Source organism: Medicago sativa, chromosome 7, assembly GCF_051527215.1.
Source record: "Medicago sativa cultivar Bolivia chromosome 7, Bolivia_mono, whole genome shotgun sequence".
Classification (NCBI taxonomy): Eukaryota; Viridiplantae; Streptophyta; class Magnoliopsida; order Fabales; family Fabaceae; genus Medicago; species Medicago sativa.
The window spans coordinates 91,597,053-91,607,777 of NC_140755.1; the positions used below are offsets into that span (position 1 = coordinate 91,597,053).

The 10,725-nt window shown below is 30.7% G+C and overlaps 1 protein-coding gene across 1 annotated transcript; it reads right to left on the reverse strand.

Annotated features, from left to right (window-relative positions):
- Positions 1–3,989: 3,989 nt before the first annotated feature.
- LOC146910220 (NAC domain-containing protein 21/22-like) lies at positions 3,990–8,534 on the reverse strand. Its single transcript, XM_085725784.1, has 3 exons — positions 7,775–8,534; positions 5,416–5,681; positions 3,990–4,515 (listed from the first exon to the last, which is right to left on the reverse strand). Exons 1-3 carry the CDS (start codon positions 7,941–7,943, stop codon positions 4,075–4,077), a joined length of 876 nt encoding a protein of 291 aa, XP_085581910.1. The 5' UTR covers positions 7,944–8,534; the 3' UTR covers positions 3,990–4,074.
- Positions 8,535–10,725: the final 2,191 nt, after the last annotated feature.

The window sequence follows — 10,725 nt, forward strand, 5'->3', positions numbered from 1 at the left end:
GTGCATATATTTATATCCATTGGATGTAAAAATGTTTTTTAAGGAAAGGAAAATAATTATGAAAATAACACAAAATATAATCATTGCTATTACAAATATTAATCATTTAATCGACAATACAAAGGATATTATTAATGGCCTACCCCCGGAAATAATAATATACTTAGGAAATCATAGTAATTACGAAAAGCCTAACTAACTGACCACACTATATTATCCTCTTACACTACTAAAAAAATGTCATTTTCGAACGGAATTTCAGACGGATTTGGGACGAAATTTACGGATATTTCCCACGGATTTCGGACGAAATTATGTTTTCGGACGGATTTCGGACAGAAAGGGCGTTGTCCGAAAAGACCGCGTCGCAAATAATAGTTCCGTCCCAAATTCCGTCCCAAATATCTTTCAGACGGATTTCGCACGGTTTTCACACTAACTATGGAATTTAAGTTTGTGGGATATTGGACTAAAATTGGGACGGATTTCGGACGGAATTAAATTTAATTTCCTACAGATTTCGGACGGAATTAAGTTAAAATTTCCTACGCAATTCAGACGGAATACAGTTAAAACTTTCTACAATTTTCGGACAGATTTAAATTAAATATTCCAATGGTTTTCAAACGGAATTAAGCAAACCCTTATATTCAATGATGACTTTAAAATTTCTATGCTCAACACTTTTCAAACTAGGATGCAAAATATATAACTATGCATAATTAAATCTTGTCTCATTCATATAATTCATTCAAGAGTAACATCAATCAATACACATACACCTCTTAAAAAAAAACATTGATTCATACATCAACTTAATTAAACAATACATAAGAGTAACAATGACTTTTATTGTATTCAGGAGATATTCTTGAGGCTTCATCACATTGGCAATCATTGGCAGCCTACATCACTTGCTTATGCCTGTAGAATAGTAAAAAAAACTGATACACTTTAATTATGTTAACCATTCAATGTCAAAATCATCAACAAAGATATTTAATCACAGAAGCACATAATACAATAAGCAACAACACAATATGCCTTCTACATCACATTTGACAAAATGAAAAGAGACAAACACTAGCTGGCATTGAAAGTTCAGAAAATTTTCCCCATCAACAGTATGGTTAGGCTATGTTTGGAAGTAAAATAAACATAATTGTCTGCCCTACACAAGAGCCTGCTACGTCTTCTGAGGGATATATGTGTTGACATTTCTTTAGAGCTATGTTAGCTTAAGCTTTTAACCATGGATGTTTATTATATCTCTCATTTGAAATGTAACAGACATTACTTCACATCAAAAGCTACTCACTTTCACTTCTTTTTTTTCCACTTTCCTTCAACACTTTCTTCCAAATAGACATTCTTAATTCCTATGGATTCTATTTCAGATAATGAAACCAATAGAATGTGACCAAGACTGACTTAATGGTACTAATGGAGCAAACACGTATTAAGTAAAACTCAGCAAAATCATAAGTTATGTAACATACTAACTAAGCTAATCTTAACTAATGATCAAGTAGTTTGCATTAAAAATAACTAGGCCTATTAAAAGATAAAGGAACTAGAACAATGTTAACAAAAGAGAAGATCATTATGCATATTGTTACTAACCTTTAGAACAATGTTTCATTTCCTGATCTTGTCACTTGCCATAATGAAATTGTAGGTGCAAAACCAGGAGTGTAGGTGCAAATGGATACAAGAGTTCAAGAAGATACAGAAAAATAGAGCAGCTCCCTACACACAACATTCCTACTCAAATAAGTATACCATATGCACAAAAAAAATATGCATAAAAAATTGCAGGAAACATACCTGATTTGCACCAGAACACTAAATCTCAATACACCATATCATAGGAAACCATCTCATGAGTAACTCTAATCAGACTGCAGAAACTGCAACCAAGAGAACCCTAAAATGAAGCAAACAAGTAAAGAAAATATAAAAAAGCATGTAAAGATATAGCAGAAAATCAGACATAAAGATACAAGCTGCCGCTATTTACAGTAACAAACTCTTGAGATTACAACTAAAATACTTACACAACCTGTAAAACAGAATTGAAAATCATGTTAAATGTACAAATTACATACTCAAATTTTAAGTTGAATTGAAATCATGAATCGTTCTGTCTAACTCACCTATCCAAGTTTCCCAGTTCACTTTCTCAACGTTTTGGGTTTCAAGTTCTCTTTTAAGCTTGTTCACCTGCATTTAACCAAAAGTGAGAATAATAAAGAAAAGGAATGTGAAAGACAAAAGTGGCGAAAATGTGTTACCATGTTGACCTGATGCCGATATGTTGATGAGGGAAATGCAGATACACAAATGCCAACGAAGATGTTGATAACTGCATAAATTACAATTACCCAAATATAAAATCAATCTATAGAAAAGAATCAAATAATTTTAAGTGTTAACAGAAAACTAACAAGCAGAAATCTAAAAAAAAAAAACTCAAATTTTACATATAAACAAAACACACGGAAATGAAACAAACAAGAAAATAGGTCAGCAAGCTAATCAAATCAAATTACAAGCAGCAAATTCAATCAAGGATTGCTAAAAACACAATTCAACTGAAACTGAATTCACAAGCAGCAACTAACTAACACTTATTATTCAAAATTTCTCTAGTTCAATCACCAAATAAATCAAATCAAAACTTCTAAACACATGCAACAAGAGATGAACTTGGATCCAATGGTTTGACTAAATTACAATACCTTCCCGAGAGTACAACCAGAGCAATACCAGCAACACCGACACCAGCAATGATAACATTAGCGTTGAATATTTCCGAACTAACTTCGCCGACATCGATAATCATCACAATTTAAGAAACAAACCTTCATAATTACACTTCTTAAGCATCTTTTCAAGGATCTTAAGCCATGTTGGATGCCAAATTCTTGTTGGTTAATCTCATATACTTACGGTTAACTATTGACATTCTAACTTAATACCCATTTTTACTCATACCCTCCCAAAACACAAGAATCACCTTCATTCTATCTCCTAAATATAATAAATCCAGTAAAATAATTCTGATGAGACGAGGAACAAAAGTGACCCATTTGTGATTGAACGAACATGAACAAACATGATGAAAAGAGGAACAAACCTTATGAGATGAGAGCAGTAACAGTTGAATCCGATTTCAAGAACAAGAACTGGAACAGGAACAACAAAGGCGATGAGAAAACCTGGTACACAAACGCGATAATCAACAAAATCTGAAACATGAACAACTCGGTGGAAAACTGGAATAGGGCCAACACGATGGAAAAGCTGGAACTTAACTAATGGGGTTCAATTTCGTTGATGATGGGTTTCAATTTCATGATGATTGATTTTGATTTCAATGAAAATTGGAAATTTTTGTTGTTGTGTTTAGGGTTAGTGTTGTTTTGAGTTCAAGTGAAAAAGGGAAAAAGATGAAAGGGAGTAATGTTAGGGTTTAATTTTTGATGAAAAGATGAAGGAAAATTTATTGAAGAGGGAAGTTTTTGGCTTTCAATTTTGATGAAAACATCAAAAGGGGGGAAATTTTTTAGCTGACCCGCTCAAATGAAAAGAATTTGTTCTTCAAATTTTGTAGGTTTAATAATAATAAAATAAAATAAAAATAGCGGCCGTCCGAAATCCGTCTCAATATTTCACACGGTTTTGGGACGGATTTGTTTTTTTAATGAAATTCGTGCGAAATTTGTAGGAAAAAACCTTGTTTGAACATGCCATAAAAATTTCACACGATTTTGGGACGGATTTGGGACGAAAATTTCGCTCCTTTAAAACTGTCCCAAATCCGTCTGAAAAAATCATACAAAAACTCATCCGTCCGAAAATTCCGTCCGAAAACACTGTTTTTTTAGTAGTGTTATTACATATATACCCCAATCTTGAAACACCAAATCCCAATCTAGCATGTGCCTTTGCCACTAAAAGCTAAACACAATGAATACATTCACAAATAAATCAAATTTGAGAATATATGACATAAAGAACCTTATAATAATATATATGTACATGTAGAATACTTGTTTTATTTATCTATCTTTATAGTAAGACCACATTATCATTATCAACCTCAAATCTTATTGCATCCAAGTCTGAAGCCACACCATCTTCTAGGCTATTTTCTTCCAAATCCATGTTCCACAAGAATCCATATCCATCATCACCTTTGGAACTAATTTGAGTAACCGTGCTATTATTATTTGGATCTGTTTCACGAGAATATTGAAGGAGATTCATCATGGAAGAATTGTTTTGGTTTGGATTTAAATGATGAAGTGTTGTCATGGGGGAAGAAAAAGAATCAAGTTTGTTATAGCCACTAGGGATGGTTTGGTAATTTGTTGGAGATGATGACATCAAAGTTAGGGATGGAGGTGTTGTCTCATACATGAATTGTTGTGTGTTGAGTTTGGAACTATTATTGTTGTTGTTGTTCTCTTCTTTGCTTTTGTGAAAGACTCTACACAATACCCAGTCCTCCTGTGATCAACAAAAATTTGACCTAATTAACAAAACTATATGTGAAACAAGAAAATATACGCGTATAATAAACTTTATCCTCACGCCAAAAATACACGCCATCAAATTAAGGTAAACCTTTTATTTTTCATTTGTCATAAAAAATGCAGTATTTTATTTTTCCCTTAGATTTTTTTTGAACATGCGAAAATGGAATATATATTAACAACAAAGAAGCCGACGTGTCAAAAGAAGACGACTACGGTTTACAACCACGGTCAAGCAATAAACAAAGAACAGAAACTGACTAACCAATGCTCAGACAAGCAAGCGGACACAACAACCAACTATGAACCCCTTACACAAAATTGGCATTAGCTGTCTTCATCCACCAATACGAATGAATTTTTACTTTATCCAACAACTAACTAATAGAACTTATTTTATTTAATATGGTATACTAGTGTTTTTGTTGAATATGTATGTATCCAACATTCAATCATTTAAAAACGTTCAACAATGTCGAAAGTATCTTATACCCTTCATGTTTCATTCTTGATGTTGTTGAATGTTTTGAAGTATTTGAGAAGCTATAATTTTCCCTTTTTTCTTCTTTATCCATAGAAGATGGATGATATTATGTCATTAATTGTAGTATGCAGTTTTTTTATATAACACAATTACTTGTATTATGTAAATTAGTTTGCTTATGCGAAACACATGACTTTGTGAATTACTTTGACATCACATTATCAGAGCTCACATGTTCACAATGTCAAGAGTATATGATGCCCTTAATTTTTATACTTTTGATGCTATGTTAAATGTTTTGAAATGAGACTAAAACTTTTTTTAAAAAATAAAATAAAAACGTAGTTGCACCACATTGGCAAAATGATAGGGCAATACATAAAAACTCACCTTAGGAGGCATGTGTGGTGTCTCTAAGCGAAATTCATGCATAATCCACCCTGTTTTGATACCATTTGGAGCTCTATTCCTATAGAACACCAATGTCTTTCTCATCCCTACAACCTCTTGTGTGATTGGATCTAACACCATACGATCTTTCCCAGTTGCTTTCCAATATCCAGATATAGTTGCTCTGTTTGTTCTAAATCCAGTTGCATATTTGCGGTCCCGGAAGCTAAAGAAATACCATTCATTTGCATTAAGCTTTGCCACCTCTGCATGCAATGCATGAAATTAACACATGATGGGTCAATTTTTTATACACATTAATTAATAAATACCAACAACTATATAGACAACAACACGTGACTAAGTTAAGGTAAGGTCAGGTATGATAGTACATGCAATTAATATGTCTAGTAGTTCAATTTTAGAAACAATAAATGTCATATGTCTATTGTGTGTTGGAATCACATGTCATCTACGAAATTATGACACCAATTTTTTTCAAGTTCCAAATCTTACCACATACTAGTGTTTCATGACATCAACCATAGTGGTTACAAATTTTGAAGTTTCAAGCCTCCAAGTTAGGGAAATATTTGCTACTAATTTTTTTAAAGGAGTATTTTCTATTTATGTATAGCCTTCCTTCTTACTATTATCTCATTTCAATGCTTTCATAATGTTGTAGATGAATAAGAACTAATTAATCTTGAGAAAAAATTATGTATATGTCCCGTACGTATATAAAAAAATAGCTTTTTAATTTTTATGGACCATACCTTCCTTCAAAATTTTTTTTTTTATGGACTATACCAATTAATTTTGTTATTTGAAATCTCTCTTACTTTTTATTTTACCCGGGTTACACACAAAAATAAAAAGACACTAAAAATGAGCTTTTCCTATATTTCATCATGAGGGGACACTAAAAATGACATATCTAAACATAATATGAATGATAATGAGTCATAATCATGTAGATAGAGAGTCATATCAAAGAAAGGTAATTCATGCGTATGTATATTTATACACGTATGTGATTGAATAATAATACCGTTAAAGACAGCAGTGTTGATTGCTTGATAAAAATGTATAACTTTGTCAACTTTGTTCAATTAAATAATAATAGTTGCCAATTTTTTTATCTATCTTAAACGTAAAACTGAAGGGACTGATAAGAAATTAATATAATAAAGGGAAACTCATTTAAATAAGTGACAAAAAATCAACTCATAAATAAATTAATATTTTAAATAAAAATATATACGATTATATATGATGTAGAAAAAAGTAAAAACGTTTTTTATATGAAAAAAATACAGGGGAATCCTTGCTGCAATGATTGGAATTTTTTTTTTTGAAGGGGCAATGATTGGAATTAATATACTGTCATGAGCTTTGTAGCATGAGGTTATTATCATCCAAGAATAATATTACTGTATGGTGCATAGTGTTTGTATATTTTGATTCGTTGATAGTGCACACTGCAGAATCTTTTAGATCATATTATATTATTCATGTGAATTAAATTAAAGTAAATCTTTGTTGTCTTATACTTTGTATTTTACCGCAAAAGGATAAATATAATCTTCATAAATTGATTGCTTTTTAAATCCGTTTTAACTGAAAGAAGAAAAATGATGAGATAAGGAAAAAGACAAGAAGAAACCTTGTAGAAAATAGAACTCAAAAAACATCACTTGCATCTTCATTAATGTATTATAGTACAAGACAACTATATACAAAAGGCAAAAACAATTATACCAGCAAATCTACATCAATTAATGAAGTATATCTTATAGATAAAGTAATTAATAAATTTAAAAAAAAAACCTATTACTTTATTTATTGAATGCATTACACATCTGAATGCATAATGATCCCTTCCTCTTACCTTTCCATCCCTTTATATTTTTCTTGTATTCTCATCTCTCTCTTTCTCTCTTATTTTCTTTTGGTTGTGGAATCTAAGAAAGTGTTCTTTTGGTTTTTAACTTTCCATATTTAGCAAAATATGGCAGACATGATTGTCAGATCAAGTTCATGAAGGAAGACAACACAACTAGAGACAGAACAAAGGTTTATGAGAAAACAAAGAACTTATGTTTTTTTTATGATGTGAAATAACCTATGTTTTGAGGTTGGTATTCTATATTTGTTGTACGAAAGACACAAACAAAAGGAAAACAACAAATGAGAAGAATTCATGCAGTGACAAACAAAACAAAAATTCCAGAAATCAAACAAATTATTAAAACTCTATAAATTAAATCAAGCCATGAAGATAATTCAGATAATTAATAGATAAATATACACAATTAATTAGCATATTTTAAAAATTATGCATAATTAACATATATACCTGGAAGCTGCCATGGTTCACATATGTGAAGGTCAATTTCAATCAAAGTACCCTTAAGAACTTCCTCATTTGTGATCTTTTTGTAAAGATAGTGACACACCAATTCCTCATCACTTGGATAAAATCGAAATCCAGGAGGTAGTGAAGCTCCTATGTCTCTCAAACCCATGACTCAAAGGAAATTAATTAATAAAATTAAAAAGAAAGGAGATTCAAGGAATGAAAGAGAAAAGGAAATTTAATGAAGATTTTGTGGATCAGAGATTTGTTTTGTATAAAGAAAGAAATGTGGATAATGTGTATAATTGAAGCTTGGAGAGAGTTAATCACTTAATTGGTATTTTGAAATATTAAGATGTAGGCAGAAAGGTTGGTACCATGTATTTATATATAGTTAGGAAGATAAAGAGAGTATGTCATTTTAATTAGATTTTTCTTACTACAATATTCCAGGAGGGGAATGCTTGTGTAAATGGTTAGTTATAGTAGGAAGTTTCAAGATAAACCAAAGTTACAAGAAATCTTCTAACAAATAAGGGGAGAACAACTTATATGTAACTGAGAGATACAAATCCACCAAAATGCACTTTTTTACTTTTGTTATTATATTAAAAAGTTTCTTTTCTTCCATTATTTAGAGGAGAAACTATCATCTAAAGATAACTGAATAGCCTTTTAAAAAAAACTTCCCAAGCCAGTTAACTCAACTTGGCTTGCTTAACAATTTACTATCTCATTCATGCATTCTATGTTTTAAGAACTTTATTAAATTTTCACTTTAATGATGTACATCTTAAATTAGGGATATCCTATCCGTCCTGGAATATAGGATCCTGTTGGCTAAATTACAAGATTTAAGAAAATTTACTCTAGTATCATTTTTTTTTTGACAAAAGTAATATCAAATTTATTAAAAACTTATACTATTTTACAAGTTTACCTTTTAAGAGAATATTAGTTTATGTTTTTATCAAAATAGTTATTACATGATTGTAGGAAAATATGGAACATAATAAGAGGCATTTTGATGATTAAATATTCATCCTGATCTTATTTATAAGAGACATTTGGATCAACAAAAATTTATGTATCCAGTTGAAAATTTGGATCACATACATCAACTTTTGTTGATCTAAACGTCTCTTATAAAAAGGATTCGAATGAGTAATTAAAGTTGAAAATTTCAAAACCATAAATAATAAAAGGAGACAAAAAAAAAATATAAGGAGATCTTATAATGGAGCACAACAAAGACGGATCCAGGGTTAATTCTTTGATGTGACTAAAATAATAGTGTTAAAAAAAATTATCCGATTAAATTAAAGACTATGTACTATTTCACTCAAAATAACAAACGTTAGTAGTTTTATTTTGCTAATTTTATTAGCCCAAACCCATTTGTTACCCTAACAATTGCTAATTATAACAAAATGAGCCGGCAAACCACTTTTAACATTTCATTCTTCCTATTTATCTACAAAAATGTTCATCCTTCACTTTTATTTCATTTTGTTCTAATGAAAATCCTTCATAAGTAAACTTTTTGAGAAAAATCTATGTGGTTATAATGACACTATGCTATATGGTGAATCCACCTGTGAAAATGCCCCCCACCAACTTTAATTTTTTTAGTATATCATATGACCAGACGTTCTCTAATGTAAATGAATTTGATTGCATAACTGCATGTATTTATTCGATTGAGATCGAAACTTACATGTTTTTTTTTGTCAGCCGAAGCTTACATGTTTTAATATTAGTATTTTAGATTTCGTTAAATGAAAATCTACTTTATGAATATATAACCGTCTAATCTTAAATCATACAATCACAAATATGCAAACTGTGCATGAATAATGAATGTATAGCCATGACTATTTGCAATCCAAATCCAATGGACATATAATTGATAATTTTTCTTTACTACCGACGCGATCAATCAACATCAAATGTCTCTAGTGCAAAGTCTAGTTTTTTTTTTTTTTTTTTTCTTGGTCGTTTGTCCGAAATGTTGAGCTAGGTAGAAGACCTAGTTGGAAGTAGTCCAAATCTTTCCTAGCTTTGGTTTACTAGATTGATAGGCATTAATTAATTCATCAATTAACTAATTTATTTCATATTTTATCTTAGGGTACATTGAATAGAGATTCTTACTTGTAGATCGTCCTAAATTCACGTTATTCGTCGTTTTTCTTTTATGTACTTTCGTCATGCATATATATCAATCCTTCTCTTTAATCCAATGAACATGTGGCAGTTTCTGTTTGATCCACTTGTATGTTAGCAAAAAACAATGCTTTATTCATATACTTTCATAGTACTGTTGTCAATCATAATCATACATAACTAGTAGTTATTGAAGCTCGAGAACTTGTTAATTATGTGACCAAGTATACAACACCCAATTATCTTGATTGGTTTTGGATAAATTAATTAGTGGAGGGAAGTACCAAGATTCAATTGGAGAAGCACGTGAGGTTGATAAACTCCTTGAAACCAAGTTGAACATGGACAGCTCTAAGAAAAACAGAGGAAATAATTCTAGTAGCTGGAAATAGAATTTAATGCCAATCATAAACTTGCAAGTCCCATCTGTTCCGTCCTCCATCACAGATTGATACATGTAGTAGGGTGTAGGGTAACCTAGCTAAGCTAATTGTCTTTCATGGGGTCACTTTGGCCCTTAAGAAATTTGGAAGATATAATAATAATGATAATAATAATAATAATAATAATAATAATAATAACAACTTTGTCTTTTTTGCTTAGACAATTTCTTTTTGTATTATTGTGAACTTTTTTTTTAATAACAAACAAATTACATTACTTATTTTATACGCATACAATCTAAAAGATTCACCCACTGCTCATAATATATGTATATGAACCCGTTTCCTTTAGTCTCGAACTATTTTCAAGATTGTATCTTAGTTCTGCCTACGATATTTCTC

Excerpts from the sequence above, each read along its gene's own strand:
- LOC146910220 (XM_085725784.1), bottom strand. The coding sequence starts at position 7,943 with ATGGGTTTGAGAGACATAGGAGCTTCACTACCTCCTGGATTTCGATTT. Across the intron at positions 5,682-7,774 it reads TGAACCATGGCAGCTTCCAG|AGGTGGCAAAGCTTAATGCA; the intron begins GTATATATGTTA and ends CATTGCATGCAG. Across the intron at positions 4,516-5,415 it reads CACCACACATGCCTCCTAAG|GAGGACTGGGTATTGTGTAG; the intron begins GTGAGTTTTTAT and ends TGTTGATCACAG.